Below are 25,780 nucleotides of genomic sequence, written 5' to 3'. Positions count from 1 at the left end.
ACTGGTAAAGCCAGACACATAATTAAAAGAATCTGAATATCCTTGATGTTTTTAAGATCAAGGTGTAACTCCAAATTCAGTAGATCAAACAAATTTTCAATTGTAGTGTTTACTGAGATAAGTGGTACATACATGAACAATAAAATGTCAACTTACTAACTTGGTGAAAGGTTCATTCTACAAATTATTATATATACAACTAGACTAGATACAGTGCCAAAGTAGAAACTGAATGTAATATTTCTTTGAAAGTTCCCACATTCAGAACAAGATGGGTCAAACATAACTAGGGATTATTTTTAATTTATTTATTTTAAATTAATTGATTCCCCCCCATCCATGAAAGTCCTTTCCTAAACTGTTGGAGAATCACATTAATTCATACAAGTTACAGTGACAACCCACTACAGATTGTCAAATACTGGGAAAAGGTGAGTGAAAAAACACTAAAAACTAGCATAACAAAATATATATGGCAAATAACTTTCTCATTTAAACTAATAATTATACAGTGAATGTAGGCAGAAGTAGTACCAATACCCTTAGTTAAGGTTGCCCAACTCATCATGGTTTCAATTGGTTATAATTTTGTCAAAATCCAAGCTTTTAATATGTAGTCATAGTTGTTGCAATCCAAACATTTACTGTTTCAGTTAAAACAGTTTTGCTGTTTCCTAAGATAATTTTAGAAGAAAAAATAATATATTTGCCAACTATTAAAAAAATCCATCTTAGAAAGAAGCTGTTCATCACACCTTGAGGGTTTTGAATATGATGTTGACATTTGGATGAAGAATAATCATAGGATCAGTGAAGTTCAGTCCTGTGAACAGCAATTCTATTTTGGTCAAGTTTTAAAGCCCCAGAAATCAACATTTACAGATACTAATAGTGATTTTTAGAGACACCCATACCTTTGAACATTTCATCAGCATTGAAATTGATATTCCAGTCCTTCCCTGGGAGCTATCATAATAGACACAGAACTATGGCTTAGAGGGGAGAACACAGGGAGTAAGCTGGCAGTTCCTCTCGGATGTATGGTTAGAGGATGCCATGATTTCTCATTTCAGCTGTGGTATTAACTAAAATAATAATGTAATGCACTTCACAACCCTTATTATTGAGCAAGGCCTCATTCCTAAAAATCAGGCATTAGGAGCTGACATTGGGCTTTGTGGAGAGGAGGGAAGCAGAAGAAACATACCCTAATTTTAGCTAGGCTTTTTACGCAGTATTCCATTCCATTCTCATTAGTAAACTAAGGAAAGACAGATGAGATGAAGCTACAGTCAAGTGGATACACAGGTGTTTTGATTGTCATGCTCAAATAACAGTCATCAATGGCACAATGTCAAACTTGGAGGCTTCAAGTATGATACTGTTTAGTACCTTTGTCAATGACTTGAAGGATGGAATTTAGTGCACAGTCAGTAAATATGGATATGACACCAGCCTAAGTAAGATAGCAGACATATGGGAAAGATAGAATTGGGATACAAAGTAGCCTTGATAAACTAAAGAAATGGTCCAAAGTAAATCAGATGAACTGTAGTATGTAAAAGTGTAAAGTATTGTGCTTAGGAACAACCAAACGCACAGCTACAAATTATGGAATGGCTGGCAAGGCTTCAGTACTCCAGAAAAGGGTCTACAGGTTTTAATAAACCACAAGCCAAATATGACTTAACGATTACTATGAGTTAACAGTGTGCTATTATTGCAAAACAAGCAAACAAAATAGTAGGATTCATTACCAGGATTATCATATTCATGCCACAGGAAATGATTCTTTACTGAGACCTAAAGATAATGACAATAAACAATAATCTAGATCCACAAAGGACAGGACAAAAGGTAATAGTCATAAATTGCAACCAGGGAAAATTAGATTGGATTTTAGGAAGAACTTTCTAACTGTGAGGGAGGTTAAGCACTGGAATAGATTATCTACAAAGTTTTTGGAAACTCAAACCTTAGAAGTCTTTATTAAGAGCCTGCTAAATAAACAGAGCCAGTTAGACAAATACTTGGATGAGACAGTTTAGACAGGGACAATCTTGCCCTGAGTAGTGTGTTGGATGAGTTGACCTCTAAAGGTCCCTTCCAACCCTATATTTCTATGATTACTTCATTTTACAGAAGTGATAAACATGAGAAAGGAACAGGAACCAGGAGTCTGTATAGAAGACCCATATCTCATCTGCTTACTCATGCTGTCATTCAGAATGAATGTAACAAATCTATTTTCCTTGGCTGTGCTGTCTGAAGCAGTAAATCCTAACAGTTCACCTTTTAGAAATTAGTAGTGCAGGCCACTGAGAAAGGCACATTATGTCCCTTTCTATGAACCACTCTACTTGGAGAATGAGAGATCTATAGTTAATACCATTTTCTGCTTTAGCACAAATGACAGTGACCTGTGTTATTAATCTAAAGGTCCTGATTTCAAATTCTACATGGTAGGACCAGGATTCCACTTGATGATGAAACATGTTTGCTTGTCATTTGACTGAGGACCCACTAGAGTCAAGACCAGTACTGAAGCGTGCAGTCAAATTCTTATAAACTAGGAATTATCAAAATTAAGGTTGCCTATGTACTCTTATTTCATCTCCTTTGTGTATTCTGATGCAACTTTTAATTATGCATTCACAAACTATTTGTTTAAAAGGAAGCTCGTGTCTTTCAGGGCTCAGGATGGACATTTAATAAAGAAGTGCTGCAAACCAAAAACATTTTCTTGCATTGTGGCTTAACTGTAACCCAAGGCAAGTCACATTCCTTAGTCTACCTTATACTTTCTAAATGTTGATAGGAGTAGTTTTCCTGTGGCATAGAAGCAAGATGACTGCATTAGACTAGCAAGTGTAACCTTAGCTCTGGAATTTCCTCATTTTTGAGACTAACTTTACAGTCTCAATATTATTTTAACATATATTTATTCATAATAAACTGGTATTTTTTGCAAAATGTACAGTCTTACTAACATAAGAACTTAATACAGGGCCTCTTTAATTAAGGATCAGATCCTTGTAAGAAGTCCCTTGGCTTTAAATGGGATTCAGAATAAATAAATGTTCACCCATGTGAGTGTGGGACACATAATCTGACGCTTAAAATCTTTGCTTAGAAGTAGACAAGGGCCATTTTAATTTAAGCAGGTTTTATAAAATGCGTGGATTAGCAAAATTCTACTGTATCAGCATCTAGTCAGAGATAATGATGGCCTCAGTGGGACTAAAAACTGGTGAGCAGTGAAAGGATTGCTTTTCAGCTAATTGTCAAACCCTCCTTATTGTGATGGAAGTAGAACAAGATAGCCATTCAGCAGGACAATAATATGACAAAATCATGACAGTCTTTTCAGAACAGGACAGGTGGCCTGTATTAAAACCTTAATTAAAATGTAAAAAAAACTATGAAATAATATATTTACAGAGTTTAGTCTACTATATCTTCCTAGCCATACATCAACAAGTGAACATGATAAAAGTGTTCACATTAATTATACTACTTCCTTAATGAAGTGCAAAAATGTTTGCGTAATCTGATTCAATTTATTGAATTAGTTTACAGTTTATCACTCCAAAAATAGGCTTTGCTGCTTACTTTACAATATGTTAGCTTATTTTCAACAGGTAAACAGCACAATATACCCTAGTAATCAACTGAAATCACTGTTCAGTTTAAGAAACATGAAATTGCCAATAGCTTAATATTGTGTTAATCCAGTATATATTTTAGTAACAAACATGTCGATATTTACTGTGTTCCATTAATTTCTTCATTATGGTTATTTTAAAAAACTGTAAAGGGCTAGAAACTCCACAGTGAATAAACCAAGCAACAAGCTTGGTTTTATACTTATTTTTGCATCAATTAGAAGCTTTGGGCTCTCATTCCACAAACACACTTTTTGCACTTAATACTCATTTACATAGAGTGAAATAGGCACCAGGTCTCATTGTGTCTTTTTATGCAGTATATAATTTTGGATTTAGTAATACTGATCGTGACACTTAGCTTATCAGTTCTAAAACAATATAATTTCAATGTGAACTAATAAAGGTGAAAGAACTCTAGTATATTAATGTAACGATGAGCACTTACCAGGAAAAAAACAAACACCAACATTGCCTCACCTCAGCAACAGCTACAATCTATTAACTTAATTTGTCCTCCACGGAAACTGTCTATACAAACCCAGCTTCCAAACTCTGTAGACTTTGTACAGAGTGGAAGTTGGAATATATTTTCACTAATTCAGACTCAAGCTAAAAAGAAGCAATACAGATGTGATTAACAATTATACATTCAAGTTACCATTCCAAGATGAGTTAAAGAAGAGGATAGGGGGAAAAGCACCAGACAAGAATATTTAAGACAGGAAACAAACTGCATAGTTGTACTATATGAGATACTGCAAGTGTGATGCTATTCCTTTACACTGGAAAAGAATAATTTTGACATCAGGTGGGACATATATAATAGTAAAATTGCGTAACGTGCTTTGTAATTATTGTGCACAGAGTAACCACATACTACATCAATGTAACTAAAAAACTGTATTTATATCACTGTATAAATATGATATATATTCCTGTTTTCTATAGCACTTCATCTTTCCCTGCTTCCTGAAATAAACTGTAAAAGCACAGTCCCTGCGAGAGATATGAAAAGCACTTGTAGTAATGTTACTTCAGCATTTCACATTTCAGACTGAAGAATTTGTATTCAGTGGGCCAAGTTGCAGAAGAATCAGTTGGGGAGCTTTATACAAATGGTTTCAGAACTTACAATACCTGTTTAAGGTATTGATTATGAAATGCTTAATTGACAGCTTGAAAAGTGAAAGCAATTGCTTTTCAAATGTCATGTGAAGCAGAATAATAGAGCTTTCATATTATGCAGAACATTGAGGTTTCAGACATTAAAAAGATAGAAGGGGAAAAAAGCCAGAAGGATAATGCCCATCATAAATGCCTGCTACACTCATCAGAAAACAGCTTTTTGATAGTTTATAATAATCACCTATTCAAAGTCCAGACAACTTTTGAAGTGTATTTAGCATATACAGCAAATTAGTTGAAGAAACACCTGCAGAAGACATGATCACAAGAGGAGGTGGGACTGAGTGTTTAACGAAAGGGAAGGGTTGGGGGAGTAAGATTAAGATGTGTGATTACAATACCGAAAAGGTCTGAAGGTAATTTTTGCAGTAGTAGGTATAACTGTCTGGACCTTCACCGTCTTCCCAATGCAACCAATTTTCTCCTGGTCTTTTTTATCAGCAATGCTCCAGACTCCACAGCCCCTTCTAGCTCTCTAGTATCTCCAGTGATTCCTAATATAAACATATTTCTTTCTTTATCTAATCCCGCCTTTACTAATATAAACCCAGAACCTCTGCAAGTCTGGTAGCCCCTAATGGGCTGACTGGCATGTTCGTAAATCTACAACATCCTATAAAGCATTCACTTCTGTTCCTCAGAGAAAACAGACTCTGATACATAATTGCAAGGCAACAACTAGTCCACCAATTTATTATTAACCTGTTGAAATCTTGTGATAAAGTTTTAAGAATGAAACCCAGAAGTGGGAAGCCAAGTTCAAGATAAGAAAGACTGCCCATGTAAGGAAGTATTTATCCTACTTGATAACTAAAAAAGACTTTAAACAGAAATGTTGTAAGTGGCTGGTCATCATGGCTAAATGCATGCCCAGTACTATTTTCTGGCCAGTTACAGATGGAAGTAAGGAATTATTTATATTCATGTCCATTTGTACATCCATTAGGGCTGAAGAGCCCAAAAAAGCCTGACATTCTGTAGTGATTTAACAATCTGAGGCTAGATACACTGACCAAGAAAAGGAAGCTGTAACAGTTTTAAAGTTTTTGAACTGATTACTTCTTCCTACGAGTCAGAGCAAAGCATTAGTCAGTTGGTCTTTCTTCCAACATCACCTTCAGCTAGGCAATAACTGAACTGGGAGGTAATTCTGTTTGTTTGATCCAAAAAATGTAGAGTTAGCCTTGTTTGCACAAGTTAAGATGTAGAGCAAATATCATTTCAGGGTCTTAGACAATCCTAGCTACAGAGAGAGGAGCAAAGAAAATTTTGGGTACAAGTACTCTCCTCTCCTCAAAAGATGCCTATTTCCCTTTGTACTCCTTTCCTCTAAAAAAGTTACCCTACTCCCCAAATACTTTTTTGCGGTCCCCTCAAAGTGGGAGTGTAACAGTACCTGAATAGGACTGAAACAATGGCAAAACAAATTTGCAAGGCAGACTCAACATGGCCTCTATATAATCATTTTCTAAATATAAAAGATTATATGAACAAATCAGGACTACAAATGCATCCACAAACAACAGAATTTCATGCAAATATATATATACATATATATATATATATATATAGTTCCTGAAAACAGGTTATGCATTTTCTCATTCTGTCACTTGTGTCTACTAGTTTTCAAAAACTATTCACAGGCAAATTGAAACCACATTTTTAAAATGTAACATTCCATTTACTCTTTTCAAGGCATGGAGGGAAAGTGTTAAATAAATGGATATTATAATTATTAACATAATTTATTAGTAAAACTCCCCATACTTGTACACATAATTGTACACTCTGTTATTCTATGTTGTTTCACACTCATGACTTTCTAAATGGAATTTATATAACATACAGTTACCAACAGTATTCATATGCATGTTGATATGCCTTTAAAAACATAAGGTCACGTATATCTATATGCATAGCTATTTATATCTATCAACTATAGTTTGAATAAGGGCAGTGGTTACTATTTATTTTAGTATCTTAAGAAAATATAAAATAAAATACTACTGTTAATGGAAAGTGGTTTAAAAATAATAAGTGCCAAAATAACTGCATTATGCAACTAATCATAATCAACATAAATTAATGTCATTTGGGGCAGAAACTTTTTTCCATTAATCACAATATCATTGCCATGAGATAATGAATTTGTGTCAAACTCTTATGAAAATAATTACCTTTGCTATTGCTATGAATCCAGTCTTAAAATATTAAAACAAAAGGAAAAAATCAACACAACATAACATGATCCAATTAGATAGGAGCTGATACCAGTGTGCATTGGAGATATCTCTTCCCATAAATACAAGAAAAATATATACTTACTTTCACTCTCATTCTTTTCTTAGTACAAATCTATCATTTGCCACAACACTGGCAGCATTAAATGTCCAACAAAATGTTCCCATTTTGGCCAGAAGCCGGGAAACACTAGAGTACACCTCCCTGCTTGGCTGGAGCAGACAACTTAGGCCAAGGTTAGCCTGCCCATCCTGAAAGGGAGGATCTACAAGGGAGGCGCAACATATCCTTGACTACTGGCAGACTGTGAGTTAACTTGAATCTGGAGGGGATCTGGGGCAGAAGTTCAATTAACTGATTTAGCATAAATCAGTTAAGTCTAATGCTACATTCATACAGGTTTATCTTAAACCAGTTTCAGCTATATTGAAAGTAGTTTATGTGCAACTGAACTTCTGTTCTGTTACAGATTTGAACTGGTTTCTGATCACTAGTACTAGCTAATGTGTAATTTCTGTCCCTAGCTTTAACGGTCAACTTTAATCACTTCTCACTTGGGCATTAGGAAGAAGTTTCTACATTTCTCTTCTCACTAACCAAGATAAGAAAAGTTGTCTGTTCCATCTGCCTATGCACTTATTGGGCACATCCAGATGAGTCTGCATGTGCCTCTTGCCGCATCTGAAAGCAGTTTTCAGTGCAGACTCAAAATCCGGTACCTGGATAGCCAGGTATCAAAAAAAAAAACTAAGAAAAAAAGCACGCAGGCAACTGGAGGCTTGGGTCCTCCAAAGAAATGCTCTGGTAAGCAGCCAGAGCATCTCTATGGCTGCCCCTTGCTGAAGCATGCTGGCTTCATGTGCAAGGCATCCTGGACCGGTGCAAGCTGCATGGACCCCAGCTTCATGGGAGGTAAGGGACTGAGGGTGGGGCAGACTGGAGTGGGGCGGGGGAATGCGGGGGTGTAAGGGACTATGGTTGTGAGGGGGAGGTTGCTCGGGAGGGGTGGGTCCCCCACCTGTGCCCCACACAGCGTCCCCCCCAGCAGTAGCAGCCCACCAGAGCACTCGGGTCCCTCCTAGCATTGCCCCGCCCCCCACATCTCAGCTCCAGCTGCCTGGCACCCAGTGTTGCCTGTGCCAAATCACACAGGCCTGCCCCAGGCTCTAGCTCCCCCTGGCTGCAGATCCGGGAGGAGCTGGGCAGGGTTATTTTGCCCCAAGTGGCACAACTCACCGCTCACCAAAGTTCATGTCCAGGCAAAAATCCCCAACTCAAATTCATGGCTCTCCTATTTCAGCTGCTGCAAGCACATGTGCCTGGATGTGTGGACATACCCATTCTGTGTTTATCTGTCCCACAACTAAGTGCCTCGTGTGATTTTAAAAATCAAAACCACAAATACTTTGCTTTACAGCTCCACTGATATGCAATAACATTGATGTGTAGTAATCCAGAAGGCCATGTACCATGCTCGCAAACTGAGGCCACATATACACATTTGATTTCTTCTGAGAGTCACTTTTCTCCCAGTAGGAACCACAGGTATACAGATATTAAAAACATTTTTTCCCACAGCATAAAGGGCCAAGAAAAATAACCTGGGAACAACCCAGGTTAAATTGCTCCCAAGGGAGTTTTTCCTGGGAGCTATTTAACTTTGGTTGTCCCCAAGTTATTTTTCCCCTGGGAGAGTTTCTCTCAGGAGAGTGAATGTCTGTACACATTCTATTCTGACAGAAGTCACTGCTCCCATCCCCCAGGAAGACATTATGTTACTTGCTGGACTTCATTCCAGCCAAGCAAGGAGCAGAATATACCCCTTTCATAATCCCCACCTTGTGATGCAGGGAGACCCATACTGACCCTGAGCAGTCTAAGTCAGCCAATCAGGGCTGACAGCTGTATCCAGTTAAACTGAGGGAGCCTGTACAGCATGCTGAGATATGTGCACTGTAAGCTTTGTCCTCTTCAAGGGATCAGCATTCAAATGTCTGTCCAGGCATCTACAGGTAAGATTTTCTATCAAGGGAACAAACCCAGATGAATTCTTCTAGATCACTGGAATGTGTGCAAGTGTGTACACAAACCTAAAACAACATTTTAGCACAGTCAGAGCTCTTTCTTCTTCCCACCACTTCACCACCATCTTGCCTGATTTCAACTTCAGCCAGCTCCTTTTCAACAAGGTGTTACTCAAGTACATAACCAGCTGGTCTACAATGCTATCAATATGTTAGGTAAGAGATGTACTGGAGTTAAATATAGTTCATGAGGTACTGGTGTACCACTTATATTGCCTTCCCATGTACTCCAGTCCCTTGTTTTGCTTCTTTTGTAATATTTTAAATGACAACTTGGGATGAACACTCAGCACCTCTAGTGTATCGATCAATGTATGAAGCACAGGGCAAAACATGATGCCTCCCACAGAAAGGTCATCATCCAACAGGATGGAAATAAACATTAATTAAACATAAAAGCACTAATCAATTCTGTGTTTAGAAAATGCTTTTCCTTTTTTCATTTGATTTTCTTGTTGTGTGTTAGTATTTGATGAATTGTAATACCTCAAGTGGGAGGGTTAACAATGATAAGCTGCCCAGAAAGCATATTTCGATAGCAGTTTAGAAGAAGGAGACAATAAGACATTACCACATGGAGATACATTTCAGGGATAAGTGGCAGTGTGAATAAAGCATATTAGAAAGATTTACTCTGAAAAACATGTTTTAAACAACTTTCTTGGGTCAACATTCTACTGGCCTTCTGACCACAAAAGTTGGCCCTATGACACTAGACAATGTAGTATGTAGGGCACTTTTCTACCCTTAATGTGCCTTAAAATGAAAATTTTAGGCTACTGGCACCTAAATTTGGTACCTGCTCTTGCAGGTACCAAATTTAGGCACAAGTAACTAAAATGGATTAACACAAATGTAGATGCACTAAAACACATTAACACTGTGTATGAACAGACCTGGGACTAACTTTAGTCCCACATCAGTCTGCACACACGGCATTAATGTGCTTTAATGCATGTACATGTAGACATGACCCTAAATTGCCTTAATATGCATTAAGCTAAGGTACATTAAATTTAGGCAGGCCTAAATGTACATGTAGACATGCCCACTGACAATCTATTTTACACTGAAGTAATTCTTCACTACTCTTTAACCTGTAGCCTCATTAGATTTTTTCTCTCTACATATAACACTTACCAACATATTAGTTTCACTCAGAATTCATTTAAAATCACTCTTGCTGGGTATATATACACATTCATTAAAATGCAGTGGTTATTCCACATAAAATTTAGCACTTGTATAATCAATTACTAAATTAATGTGCAGTAACTGGAGGTACTGCACAGTGGCACTGGTGCACATCTTTTTAGTGACGGTACTGTACAGTAGCCTAATAATACAGCACAGTAGTATATTAGCACTGTATTAGCACTGACATGCTACAGCGCCATGTTTTTGGCTACTGTGCAGTTAGCATCTGGTGTAGAAGCACCCAGTATCATACAGGGAATATGTTCCAAAGGAGATGCCATTTGTTTTCTCCATCAGTACAGGTATATAAATTTAAACTGTAGGTCCTCAAGTTCCTATTTGACTATCCACTATTTTATGGTCTCTACATCTAGGAACACAGGGAAGGGGACCTCTGTTATATTTAGGGACCATGTTATACAATCTCTTTCATAAACTGATCAAGCCCCGTCTAGATGGATATAAGCTAAAGTGTGAATCAACCAAGTCAAAAGGGTAAATAAGCCTTTTTTGTATTTGAATCACACCTGAACAGAAGATTGCCTCCCTCCTATTTAGAATTGTGCAGAACACTTTCTCTCCTATACACATTCCTGTGGCAACAGTACCAGCTGCTTGATGAAAAATTAACTTTTGCTGGAAATACATTGTTTTACCTTATTCAGTGATTTTGTAGGTGGAAAGAGAGACAGTAAGCAACCAGTGTTCTATGGACCATAGCTTGAGAAATGCTACAGAAGGGATGAGAGCAGAAGACTAGAGAGCGCTTTATCCAAACCATCAAAATGGTATTAGAACTTCAGAGAATAGAACAGTAACTACATAATTAAATCACCCAACACTGTGCATATATTAAAGAAAGGAACTTAAGGAATATCCACAGCAACACAGCTCTTCAAAACACCTGAACTTTAGGATTGCCTTGACTATGGGGACAGGGTGTCTTATTTTTAATTCTTTTTAGAGCTAATTTCCTAATAAGAACTGTAAATCTCTTAACACCCTAACCAAGGAATGTGTGCAGAAAAATGTGGGGAAAAGAATTCACAAGATGACACCAGTTTTTCAGTGAATATAAAATGGTGCCTTTTTCATTACTGCACTAACAACATTAATTACAATTATTGTAGTTCTTTCCTGGCAGGGCTGTCCCTAGGGCTGCTTTGTCACATTTGCAGCTTATTCAAAACAAAGCAGCACAACTATCAAGCTACTGTGATCAGGTTTTATGCCCACCCTGCATTCCTTCCATCATCTGCCAGTAAAATGGTGGACTGAATTTCATTTGCTACTGCTGGCTTTTAGAGCCTTTAACTTTGCTGACCCGTGCTACAGAGAAGACCTTCTCCCTGAGCTTAGCACTGATGGTAGCTATTGCTCACATTCAACCTGTTTAAAGGATCTTCCCACCATATCTGAAAATCAGCAATAGGTTTTCACTGTGATTAGCCCTATGGTGTGAAACTTATTCTGCCTTGACAGCTATTTACGCCTTCCAAACTTTTACAAAATCACCTAAATCGTTCTCATTCTCCCTGAAGATGTTCTGTAAAAAAACACTCCTACCCTTACACTTATTGGCTTCCATTTCAAACCATTTCTTCCTTTTCCCCCTCTTTAACAGGACCTCTGTGAGTTCTGTGAGTTATTATTTTAGAAAGCTCACATTCTGTGTGCTTTTATTATATTTCTGAATAATCTGTTGTCCCAAATGCTCTTGAGAGGGGGCAAAAGAGAAATTAGGATTACAGGAAAGTAGGGCTGGTAGGGACTTCATGGGACTCTATAAATTCTTTATGCTAGTTCGTAAACTATTACTTCAAAAGAAGGAGCTATAAAAACCAGCAAGAGGTGCCTAACTGCACATCACTAAAGCAGAAGACGCACTCTTCACACTGAAACATACCATCAATGTGATTTGAGTGTGAAAATTCAAAAAGCAGGTGAGTAGAGCAAGGGGTTGATCTAACCAGTAACTGTCTGGAGCAGGCACAATTCTGATGTGTCACCTACAACTGGGAAAAGAGCAGGGAAAAAAACAAAAGAAAACAAAACAAAAAGGCAGTCAAATAATTTCAAATCTACTAAAAAACTAGGAAGTCATTCTTTGCCAAGTGGAGGATGAAATCTATAAGGTAATTCAGGCTTCAAGAAGTTATTTTTGAAAAAGGGAGAAAACATTTTCTTAATTTTTAAATCAGTGCATGCAAGTCACCTCACCGTAAAACTGTTAGCTTGATATTAGCAGTCCTACCTGTTGGCGGGATGATTCCAGGAGACATTAGGCCTGGGACAGAATGTGGCATAATATGAGAATTTTCTGGGGAGGTGACACTTTGAGTCCTCTTAGGAGGCCTTCCAGGTCTAGAACTGAAACAAACAAACAAAAATTTTTACAATTAAGCTGTTGTCTTACACATCATTTCAAAGTTGTTTCAAGTGGTAACATGGACTGTAAATAAATTTGTTTCAAGGACGGTTGCTTTTGCAGTTAGATGTAATAGACTTCCATCACTAATTAGATTACATGCTGAATTCATTTTCCTCATTGAAGATCAGCCGCTCTTGATGCATAATTCATAGCCTGCACCTCGTTACCTGCTTCTTCATATTAATATCTATACACAGTTTGAATTGCCTCGTTTGCATATGCTAAAGTTCTGCATGCAGCCTTCAGCACGAAAATTATGCACTAACTTGTAATAATTATTACAGTCAGCCTGCTATTGATTTATGAGACTTTTAAAAACCAAATATGTGTAGTACTTGTAATGAATGATATTTTAAGGTTCTTCAGGAAATTAAAAGGCAATGGCTGCCTAAGGAAATGTTCTGCTTGTTTGATTTAATACTACAGTTAGCTGGGAGGTGGAATGAAAGAGTGATTCAGACCTATAGCACATTTTTCGATGATATGTTTTATTACTTCGCACTGCTAGCCTGATATCTAGATGATAAATGACAATACATATCTAATGTGTGAAAAGGTCTTGCAATTTCTTTATTTTTTGTCATTTAAAAGATAAGTCAAGTTATCATTTAACCCTTATTCCATTTAAAGTGAAAATCTCACAAAGCCACCTCACTTTAAATATACTACTTTACGTCACAAAGGGCTCAGAACTATTTGTAAGACATTGCAGAGCAACAGTCATCATAACAGCTTACATCTGTCCAGTCTGTATAAATAAAGGGCTTCAGATTTAAGCACTTCTTGTCCTTTAAGTGTTCACAGACACAAGTTTCTAGCTCCTGCACTGTCAGCAGCATACAAATAAGGGATTGCAATGAATATACGTACTACCAATTATATACACATACATACATACATACACACACACACCCACACACACACACACACACACACACTCTATTGCAAAATTCCTGTAACTATCAATGTCTATTTTGGGGGCTATTTAGGAATGATTTAAAAATGTCAAGCAGTCAATCATTCTTGTACTACGCTCTTTTGTAACTTAAGCAGAATTGTGTATGTTCATTTCTTTCTAAATAAGAAAATAAACAATGGTGGCAATCAGAAGCTTTCCCTCCTCTGTGCTAAAACAGGAAAAAATCCTGTCAACTATAATGGAAGTTTCATCTGTTTGGGGACTGCAGGGAGAAGCGGTAATAGTATAGCCATTTCTTTGCAAACATTTGAGCATTCTTGTGTTTGGAGTCCCCCCACCTTTTTATTTTTAACTTTTACAACCTCTCTCTAATATACCAATAAAGATCAAAGTACAGGACATTTTCTTGGAGTTTAATGACTCAAGGATTTGGGCCATTTACCTTAACTAGTCATTAATTCCCAAGTTGATGTTCTGTATTGAGGTCATTATTAATATTGTAAGCCAGGTTGTTTGGTTGGTTGGTTGGTTTGGTTGCTTTTTTAAATATAAACAAAATCTTAAATTATTTTCTACTTCAAGTAAAAAAAAAAAAAGGATACATGTGCAAATAAAATGATTTTACAGTAATATCACACTAATGCATCATGGCAGCAAATGAAACCACCTCATTTACACAGAAAAATTCAAAGAAAGTTATAATAAAAATAAACATACCATGAATATGCACCAAACTGACAAAAAAAAACCACAAAAATTATCAGACTTAAATGGAGTGTTTCTAATATATTTGCCCACAAAAATCCCACTAGTTTAGAGAACTTTAATGGTGACACTCTCCTCTCCACTCACAATCGTAAGCCTCAGTACCGCAGGGGACTGTCAACAGCATAGAAGCTGGAAATCTATATGCTTATTTACCATAGTACTATAGAAGTTGAGTTAACAGAAGTCTTCTGCCTCTTTAAAACTGTAAAGGAATGATTATCTATGAGGAAGATCCCATTCAACTTTAAATCTACAGTGAACTAATTGAAAATAGTTAGTTTGATGATTTAAGGGTATGAGTCTATGGAAGTGCATTGGGGGTGAAAGAGTAAGACTCCCCCTTCCATAACCATGGTTTTCTTTGATTAAAAATAATCCCCAATTTTTGGATTAAAGAAGTAACCCCGAATCCACATTTTTCTGTGATCAAAATGAAACACCACTAATATACAGATATCTAATTATGTAGATATATATTAGTGGTGATTCATTTTGATCATGGAAAAATGTGGATCTGGGATTACTTTTTTAATCCAAAAATTGGAGATTTGGTTTTTATCAGAGAAAACCAGGATCCCTGTTCATAAACCTGCATAAGGTATATAGATCTTAGGACTAAAAACACGGAGGTAATCAACACCAGGCTGCTTGCTAAGCCACAATTCCTTCCCAGGGCTGCTTCTGATACTGAAGTTTGAACATACCACACAAAAGAGTTTTTGGCAGTCCATGCCAGACATTAACCAAGTAGGAAAGCGTTCAGGAATAAGTGCATATAGAAAGAAGCCATAAGCTTCCAGTTCAACTCCAAGCATCTAAACACACTTTCTATGAGCTATTTCTCTTTTATTCAGTTTTTTTTTAAATGTGGAAATGATAATCTTACACTTTTAAAATGCTCTTTATCTATTTAACAAACAGTTACTAATTATGAAAAGGCAGGTAAATAAATTTCAGACTTTTAAAAAATAAGTCTGGAAGACCTAATTTAGAGTCACGGCAGACTATCTAATATCCAATTAAAATGAATACACCACTGATTGGTTAAATTAAGCATACACTGATTGTCCCAAATGACTGATTATATAATAACAAATGTTTTAAGTTGTTATCTATATTGTGTACTTGTTTCATTAACCAAATTTCTAAATTGAAATAATTCTTTTTTTAAAGAAGCCTTTCTCTAGCTATAGGAATTCAACTTCACACTATTTTGAAGTTCATGTTGATTATGATAACCTTTACATTACAAACTCTTAAAATAAGATCAGAATGCTAATGGAATTATCAGAAAGTATACTTGGGTCAGCAAGTTCAGTCTTTGCATTCATAGGCAACGCTTCATTGAGGCAACCTGAATTCATAGGGGCCACAAGGACATTCATTCCAGCCCCACTTGCATGGCACAGTCCCAAAGAACCTAGGAAAAAGAAACCCTACAATGAGCCACAAGAAGAAACAATGAAAAGCAAGGGCACCATCAATGCTTTGGGTCCCTAAAATAGATGGAAACTACTTAGGTAAAATATGCTCAGATAATTTTAGGAAGTGAACCATAATCCACAATAGAGAGGAAGACAGAAAAGCATCAGCAGTCTTTTGCCAGTCTGACTTGGAGGGAAACTGGGTTCCAAACCCAAACATGGTGATTTGTTTGCCTCTCAGTAAGATGCTGTGGCCAAGCACCTAAGAAGTAACATAAGGAGTACAAGCACACCCAAACCTAACTTTCACCTCTAATCACATCTAACATACAATGCTTAAGAGGCAGGAAGAAAAATTAAAATCAAGAAATGCATTCAAGGAGAGAAAAATTTCTTCCTGGCCCTAGAACAGTGGTTTCCAACCTTTTTAAGCACAAGATTACTTTTCGAATTAAGGTGCAACCCAGGATCTAGTGTGTCCAAAATAAAAACCTTCACAAGTACATATCTGTCAACGTATGTTACCAGTGTTTAGTGGTAGCACGACTGTGGAGGGCAGGGAGCTGCAGATTACTAGTGATAATCCAAGGTCCTGGTTTTCTCCAATTAAAAAAATCCCCAATTTTTGGATTTAAAAAAATAACGCAAAATCCTTTTCCATGATCAAAATGAAACACTACTAATATATAGATATAGCAGAGAAAACCAGGATCCCTGGAGATAATCAGGGATCCTGGTTTTCCCTGATAAAAAGATCATAAATTCCCTGATAAACATTTGCAATTCTCTGAATAAAACCCCAAAATCTGTGATTAAAATTAAGGCCACTATATATAGGTATAAGTTGAACACAATGTTTTCTTGATATATTTACAAGTTTAAAGAATGTTGGAAGCTTACCAGTTCCTCAATAACTGTAATAAAATGAATTCTAAATACCTATAAATTTTGGCATTTGATTTTGGGGGTTTTTAAATGGAAAACCTCTGCCCCCTTAGCTCACAGAATGCAGATCCAGGCCCCTCACTCCCAAGCCACAGCCCCTCATCCCTACTGGTGCCCCTCACTCCCCCACCCCATCACCTCTGGCCCTGCTGGTGCCCCTCACTCCCCCCCACAACCTCCTGCCCCCCCAGCTCTGCTGGATGGGGGCCCGAGCTGCCAGGACTACAGGGGCAGGGACCCAAGTCCACAACTCCCTGCCCCCCACAGCAGTGCTCAAGCCCCAGCTGCTACCCATAGAAGACAGCAGCTGCTGCAATGAAGCAGAGTGCAGAACCCAGCTCTCCCCAACCACCCTGCTGTCTGCCCACTGTGAGCTCAGACTCCCTGTCCCCACCACATGGACAGATCTGGGTGGCACGGGTCCCCTCTGAGCCCCCAGGAGTGAGCACGGTGGCAGGGAGCTACCCCCACTCCTCCACCCCCAGATGAGCTGTCTGCAGCCTCATCCTGCTCCCTGCTGGGGCTCTGCAACTGCCTTTTCCAGCCCCAAACCCCATGAATCCCGCAGCCCAGCAGCAGCCCCAACCCCAGCCCCAGCCCTGCCCAACTCCCTTCCCTCCCTCCCTATGGAGGCTTAAATTCCCCCTGCCCCAAACTTACCTGCAGGAGCTGCTATCAAGGCTACCTGGCAACTATGTGCATATACATGCACATGGCCCCCCCTGCCTGACTGCCCTCTTCTCCCCACCTGCCCCCCCCACCCCTGAGCCCCTTGTGGCCTTGTCTACCAGCCCACAGAGAGCTCTTTGCAAAAGTGCAAAATCCATGGGTTTCTCCATTGAAATGAAAAATCTGTGTTTTCCTTTGGTAAAGGGTAAAATTCATGTTTTTCTCTGTTTTTCCATAGGAAACAAAAAACCTGGATCCCTGGTGATAATGTGGTAATGTGCTATAAAATGTAGAGTGCATGCAAAACAGTTAATTTTGGAATGCTACCTTATACATATCCTGAATTTGGAGATCTTTTATGCAAGATTAACTCTGCATGAAAAAAAAATTCTGGAGGTTTCTTGGTGCATTTGTTTTTTCCGGTTTTAGTATTTGAAATATCCCTGCAAACAATAGTAGTTTTGGCTAGATTTAAGAAAGCAAGCTTCTCTCTCCTCAGAAGGTAAATAGACAAGCTGCTATCAAAGCCAAATATCTATATATAAGACCACAACTCCATCTATTAGCTGGCATAACCTTTCTTGGAGTGGCCTTAATCCTTTGATATATTGTCCTTTAGGTCATTTTTTTCCCAAACCAAGCATAGCTCATGGTACAGAGGCAGCCAGGAAGCAGTATTTTTTAATGATGAGGGAGTATTAAGGAAGAATATGAGGGAAGAGGCTACACTAGGGAAAAGATAAAAAAGCAAGAGTTTGAAGAGGGTGCACATCATCAGTCTGCCACCTTTCAAGAAAAATAAGGTGAGAAAAGAAAAAACCTCAAATCTTTACTTGTTAAAATTTTTTCACTAAAGACATTTCAAAACTTCTTATCACAAGCCAAAATAACTATGAACCAGATCCTCAGCTGGTGAATATCACCAGAGTGCCACTGACTTCAACACAGCTATGTCAGCAAATTTTGAACAAAGAGTAGGTAAGGCCTTTAAAAAAACCGTGTCTGGCAGAAGTGCATCTCCAAGTCCTTAGTATCTATCCAGAGCTGCATGTACAGAGGCCCTAAAACTAAAGGATTTTATAAAAGAAACTAGGCCAAGCTCAGATCCCTTTGCAAGGTACAAGAATCAGATAAAATATTTAAGTTACCTGAGGCCTAATTTAAACTGTAAAATGTTGCTGAGCTGTATACTGGTTATTTTGATGGAAGCACTGTATGTATCACAATAAATAAATAAATAAAAGAAATCCATCAACTTTTCAAACATTTTTTTCAATAAATCTTTTCCTCTTTTATGTAATGTCTTTCAGGCTTCAGTGCTAAACTACTCTTCCCTCCTCTAGTTTCCATCCCTGTGTCACTTATTAACAGCACGAGTAATGGATTAACCACTTTCAGAACTCCCATCCATGCTTGGAAGAGCTGCATTCTAACACTGCTTCTTCAATGAGGGGTTTTATGTTTTGCATAACAGTAATGGATCAGGATTTTACCCCAAATGCTTGCTGCATTAGGTAGGAAGTAATTAAAAATCTAGTGTCCCAGGAAAACACTCTGGAGGAACTGAATAGATCAGGGGATTGATCTTGGCATATGGTGCTTTCACTTCAAAGGATCTGACTGAATGCAGTACAGGATTAGCAGTCCAAAAGTTGTTACTTTCTACTGGTTATTTAGTAGTATATATAAAATGAGTTTAGATGTTTCAGCCTAGCTCCCAAGTAATAAGACTCTACTTTTACAAACAACATTTGGGGCCAGATTCTGTTCCACCTACTAGGCACGTAAGTGAACTTAGTCACTTAAGTGCAATCCTATTTCCCTCTACTTAAGTCCCTGAAAAACAGTTAAGACAAAACACTGGTGGATTCTCTCCTGCTCACTGTATTTACTAGATGAATCCTAAAGCTAAGATAATGGTGTGTTATAAAAGGAAGCATGTTAACATTTCCTCCCTGAGGCACCTCAGAGGTAGAATATGATCTGTCCATATTAGATTTGGAGTTAACAGAAAACCTTGCTTGTCTCAGCAGGGAGATCAATAAACAAATGTGACCTGAGACTCTACCTCCCCCCATCACCCCCTATCAACATTGAGCCTTCTTCTGTGGGACAGTGTGCACAGATGCTGCTTATGTCTTGCATGCACCTGCAGCATTGTTGAACAGTGGATCAAGAAACCAAAAAATTATCAAGCTGTAACCAAAAAACTTAAATAAAAGAAAACACAGAAGTAACTTGATCAGTCCTTCTGAAACTTAATTTCTTTGGTTTAAAGAGAGCTGATTTTTAATGTCACTGTCACAAATATTTCTAATGTATCACCCTATTAATTTAAAAAGAGAGCCATAACATTTTGATGTACAAGTTCAAGTTTACTGCTTTAAATGTGTTGGCTCCACCCATGAGTTTAGTTAACTGAAAGCATGAACAGGGAAGCAGAAATATAATCCTGGGATCAGACAAATGTCTATGATAGCTGTTAGTAAAACAAACATTAGAAAATGCGTTGTGTCCTATTTACTTACAGCAGTAGTATAAAACAATAAAACTCTCAGTGCAATTACCTTAAATTTATTTTTCTTCCCACAGTTAAGCAGAAAATGTTCTCACGCAATAATTAGTGTTGAACTTCTCATGATGTATTAGAAAGATTTATTGAGACAGCAAACAATGCTGATAAAAAATAACATACAGAGGTGCATTCTAAAATCCTCACAGGGAAGCAAGAAACACAACAATGATCTTATAAAGGGTGAGGCTGTGCTGCAAAAGACTGGCCAGAAAGGGAAAGGGCTATACCACTATTTTTAAAACTAAACAACTGAAAATTGAATTTTGGACCAGCGTGCAGTACAGTTTATTAATACTACAAACAATTAGACAGACTGAAACAGAATATATTGCATGTTGTAGACTGCCTCAACCAAAGCACTCTTTGCACTAATAAATCAGCCCTTTTTGGTTCTAGATGTACTAATTTTCTTTGGTTGTTAGAGAAGACCACATTATGCTCTTTTCCTTGCCATCCACTCTCAGGTAACATACAGAAATTCGAAAGTGCAACATAATGTACCATTCTACCTGTCTGGCAATAGATAGCAAGGTCTTATGTGCTTGTCATGGGACTACACATATACACTACATATATAAATGCAGACACACATACCTATATCAGCTAACAACCCCACTACGGAGCTCCATGACAAACGCATAATAAGACTTTGCTATCTAAATTCACAAAACAAAGGGTGAGGGATAGATGTTAATCGACATGCCTATGGTTAGCTATAGCACAGATGAGACGAGAACCCAGCAGTCCCATGTCCCGTGCATTCGGCCAGAAGTATCCAACTGGGAGCCCATGAGGGGTTAATTTTCAGCCCCTGGGCTCCCATCTGTCCACTGCTCCCTCCATTGCTCATACTGCAACAACAGCTAATGCATCCAGATTCTCCCTCCCTCCTCTGGCTTCCACTTTCTGCCTCTGCTGCAGGGGGTGGAGTGGGGTGGGCAATGCATTCTGCAATGCTATGGATCTAAGGGTCAGGCTGGGATGCCCTCATATATAGTGCAGAGAAGAGGGGCACCCACATGGTGTGCAGCCCAGGGGGCCCATGACTAGCCTCCAAAGTACATACCCCACAGGTGCTTAGACATTGGACCACACTGCATTAGGCTACACTGGCTCTACAATACACTGCCTCACCATGCCATTTATTCACAGGTACCACAAAATGGGTGCAGCTACACGTTCATTAATGTGCCTTAGTTACTGCACATTTAGCTTAGTAATTGTCTAATGAAGTACTAACTAAATGAGCAGTAATTACAGTTACTGTGCAGTAGCACTAGCGCACAGTTATTTTGTGATGCTTACTGTGCATTAGCTTAATAATACTGCACAGTAGCCTGTTAGCACGGTTTTTGATTGCCACGCTACTGTGCAGTGTTATTAGGCTAATGCGTAGTAAGCATCTCATGTAGACACTCCCAGTGGTGTGTGAAATACCCCAGGTATATCCAAACAAAAAAATAAATGCTGTATCTCTGAGACTATATTGTGTCTCAGGGAATATATTGTGTCAGTATTGGTATATGCTGCTAAATTAATGGAATTAATAATTAATGACTCACTGAGTGCATCTACATACGCACGTGATCCAAGATCAGTTTACTCATAAGTAAACTAACTAGCTAGTAAGCACTCCTGGGCAGGTATCTACACATGAAGGGAAGTGGGAGCAGATTTGCTGCTAATGGCAGCAAAATGCTCTAGCTTCCTGGGGCCCTGCAATGGGCTCCAGCTGCCACCAGAGGGAGCTCTTGCCTCCCCCTGGGTCCTAGCCCAGAGGCTAGCAGAGAACACTCAGCAAGGAAACAGCTGTTTCCTGGCTAGGGCTGAGACATTACACCCTGCCCCTGGGGGCTGCCTCCTACTGTGGTGGAGACAATGCCCCCCTGCCCTGGCAACAGGGAGCTCCAGGCCATGGCTCTCCAATCAGGGGCAGGGGAGGGGCAGGTCCCAGCCCCCTGTCCTGATCCAGCAGTGGGTAGCTAGCAGCTAGGTCACTTCTAACTCCCTCAATGGCAGATCAGGGCAGGAGGCTAAGACATATCCCACCCCTGCAGCTCTTTCCAAGCCCCATTCCTCAATCACCCAATTGGGACCTTCTCCTGACCAGGACAGAGCTCAGTCCCTGCCCTCCATGTGGGCCAGAGGCTGGGAAGCCTGTTTCCTGCTCAACTCTATGAGCATGGAGCTGGGTGGGGAATAGGCTAGGGAGTCTTTTTCCCCACTCAGTTCCATGAGCATGGAGTTGGGTGCGGGACAAGGTCCCCAGCCTGTTCCCTGCCCAGCTCCATGCTCACAGACCTGGACAGGGAACCGGATTCCCAGCCCCCATCAGTAGGGAGCTACAAGTGCCAACTCTGCACCATAGGGCCGGCACTAAAAGACCCTTTTCTCCCAGCAGCAGCTCTGCAACCATGGATCCAGTGCTGGGAATTAAGGATCACCCACCCCCGCTCCCCAATTGTCATCTCAGAGTGAGGGACCTGGAGCTCCCTGATGCCAGGACAGGGGGACATAGTTCCTGCCCGGGGTCTGGTGGCAAAGCCCACCCCAGCAGCCGGCAGCTTCTGGGGACAAAGAGCAATTTCCTGCCCCCTGGTAGCTGGCTGAGCAGAAGAAGATTTGCTCCTGGTCACGTGTCTACATGGGCGCTACTGCACTGTTACTAACTGAATGTAAATTTTCTACTTGCATTTGCAGGTAGCAAATTTACTCATGAGTAGTGAGTTTTACTCTGTAGTAAGCAGGTGAACATGTAGACACATGCTTACTGTACAGTAAACTATGCTACTGCAGAGCTAAGCGTCTCATGTAGACATACCCATTGAGTAGGTAAATCAACATGTGTAGTAGTATTTGGATTGGAATCTGCATGGCATTTGGAAAACTATGTAGTTTTCAAATTTGCCTCTTCAGTATGACTGATGTTCAAGATAACAAACTTGGATAAGATTACTCAGACTTCCTGGGCCTCCTAACACAGATGAGAGTTGGCATTCAAGCTACTTGTAAATTCAAACAATAAGTAGCAGGTACAGTCAATTGTTGGGTAGTAGAACTGTGATGTCACAGATAGCCTAGCTAAATAGTTGATCGCTTCATCTTCATCTTATGTGGCCAATGTCCATCCAAAAAATGCTAAAGAACACTCATTATGATGTTACGAACATGAAATACATATCCCTCATAATGCTCTTGACCATAATAAATAAATCCAAGTGATATACTAAAATTATGAAACAAAAAATTATAATCTAATAATATTTCACTGCCAGCTTATTTTTTGTATTTCAAATAATAAAGCCATATTCAAAATTAGTACTCAAGGAGGAAAAGAGATTGTTATAGAGACAATGAAAGCACAAAACTAAAAATCATGAAAACACACAGTAACAACTGCACAGTCAGTGTCTCGTCTAGAGGCAGCTACGGTGTATAAAATAAAGGTGTCAAAACATGATTCAAAGGCCAGAGCAGGCTTTCCTCACATGTTCCAATGGCCCTATGTTTTACTCAGATTCTGAAATTTTCAAGCTTTTGTTAAAAGATTAACTAAATTTCTAGCTGTCATAGATCAGATGATTCCAAAAGTGAACCAAGCATTATGCAGTTATGTTCACTGGCATCTGCGAATTGTCTAAAACAATAACTCCCTGGCCAACATTTATCTCACTGGAGTGGCAAATCTAAAATCCAGTGAACATACTGTAATGGGAAGATTAACCATTTCACTCCTGATTGTGTAGCAGATAAAGTGTAGAATAACAAGGGCGGCAGAAACAAAACCCACTGAGATAGACACTACCCTAAGGAGGAAGGATGGAGTCTTTCCCAATGACTAATAAAAAAAAGCATAAGTAGTATTCAGAACAGGAAGCAGGGCCCAAAGCGGCCTCCCTCTATGGGAAGTACTTACAGAACCAAACACTTTTTTGCTTGTTCCCCTGGCCCTATAACTCTTACGTTCCTTTTTATCCCAGTGGACCAGCTTCAACAAGAAGGATGCTCAGCCCTGTGGTGCATGTAACAGTTTGGTCAGGATACAGGGTTTTTTTAGAAGCAAAAGAGTTCCCTACCTTGGCAAGTGCCTTTACTAGGTAAAAACTAGGTTCCACCAGCATCACTTCTGTGCAAGACCAGTAGGTCAAACCTCTTAGCACTGGGTATAATAGGATTGTGTTCAGTGATTTAGATGCCTTAAAGCCATAAAAGTGGCTCTAAGCGGAGGGCCAGAACAGGATCTGGGTGTTGGGTATTGAGTAAATTAGCAAAACTTACAGGATTCCAGACGCCAGTTTGAACATTCCTGAAAACCACATATCAAATAAGGATTTGTTAATGACCTGTTGTCTGAAGTCACATGTTAGTGCTCTTTACCTGTTACATTAAATGAAATTCACATGGCAAACAAATTTTAGTCTGGATTTATGTGATAACCAAATGATCACCTGGGATGGAGAAATATCCCTGGCTGTTCTGTGTAAATAGTCTGGTCCTGCTGCAGATTTCTTAATTAAAATTCCATTCCTATTCATAACAGTTGATAATTGAGCTCTACCATGTAAGTACCATATAAGTGTATCCGTTGTAATGTTTGAACGTGTTCATCACTTAATTGGCCACAATTCTTTACGTGAAATGTGCAAACTGTCACCTTTTTAATGAAGCTGCCTATATCTTAAACTCTTTGCCCTTTAAAAAACTATTTATGCTCAAAATGAAAAATTTTATTCTGGCCTCTGCCAGAGAATGTAGTTAATGCTCACTACCCTTCTGAAAACCCTTATTCATTAACTAAGTACCTGGGAAAGAATAGTCACCAATGTAGGAAAATGTAAGTTTGATATTATCTTTTCTAAAAGTCATTCTAAAAAGTCATATTGTAAATGCAAGATTCACAACGGTATAAAAAGACACAGCAACAGACTCTTTGATGGCCTATGCAGGTACAACTACATGGTAGATGTGGCATTTCAATATCCACTGTAATCAAATGTTTGCTCTGGGCAATCTACCATTTACATCATCTCTTTTGGAAATATACACCTATGAATGGAGCTTGTGCCCAAAACTGGTTTATAATCTCTTCCAACTATAAAGTCAGTCCAATAAAAGATATTACCAAACATATTTTGCTTCTTGTATTATGATTTATACCATTTTAAGAGTATGCTGAATGTTTCATGAGTAAACAACAAGATAAAACTCATCTTCAAATAGCTTATATTGTAAATAATATTTTAGGTTCATGTTGAGATATTCATACTGCCAAAAGCAGTCCCACTGAAATTAGAGGTATCATTCATGAAATAAGTTTCTAATCTCTGCAAGGGTATCGCAACTACAAGCAAATGAATGTAAACCTTTATTAGTTTCATATATCTTGCTTAGATTGTAAATTCTTTGACAGACAATTGTTTTTAGAGAATTTGTATACAAGCCCTTATACAATGAAGCCCTGAACACTGGCTGGAACCATCATAGCACATATATAGTACTTTAGTTTGTTCTGAATTCTTTGATTTCTGCCTTTTATAAGAAGCAATGCAGTTTATAGGGGTCATGAAAGAAGTGGACTTTGGAGAAAGGAGTCACCAATAACCAAAAATGGCTACATAAAGCTATAGATAAGATGAATTTTAAATAAAGACTACCATGCTGGCAGGTGTGTCAC

The 25,780-nt window shown here is 38.7% G+C and overlaps 1 protein-coding gene across 7 annotated transcripts in view; it reads right to left on the bottom strand.

The window, feature by feature from the left end:
* DACH1 (dachshund family transcription factor 1) overlaps positions 1 to 25,780 on the bottom strand; it is a 538,134-nt gene that overhangs the window by 318,508 nt on the left and 193,846 nt on the right. For all 7 annotated transcript variants that reach the window (XM_090024542.1, XM_090024521.1, XM_090024531.1 and 4 more), the window contains exon 2: positions 12,630 to 12,745. In XM_090024542.1, coding sequence (XP_089880668.1) covers positions 12,630 to 12,745 — 116 coding nt within the window. The remainder of the gene's footprint in view (positions 1 to 12,629; positions 12,746 to 25,780) is intronic.

This window comes from Crocodylus siamensis, chromosome 1, assembly GCF_052110815.1.
Source record: "Crocodylus siamensis isolate JL-2025a chromosome 1, ASM5211081v1, whole genome shotgun sequence".
NCBI classification, from domain to species: Eukaryota; Metazoa; Chordata; order Crocodylia; family Crocodylidae; genus Crocodylus; species Crocodylus siamensis.
The sequence above is the reverse complement of the archived record's forward strand: the minus strand, read 5'-3'. Positions and strand labels throughout refer to the sequence as shown.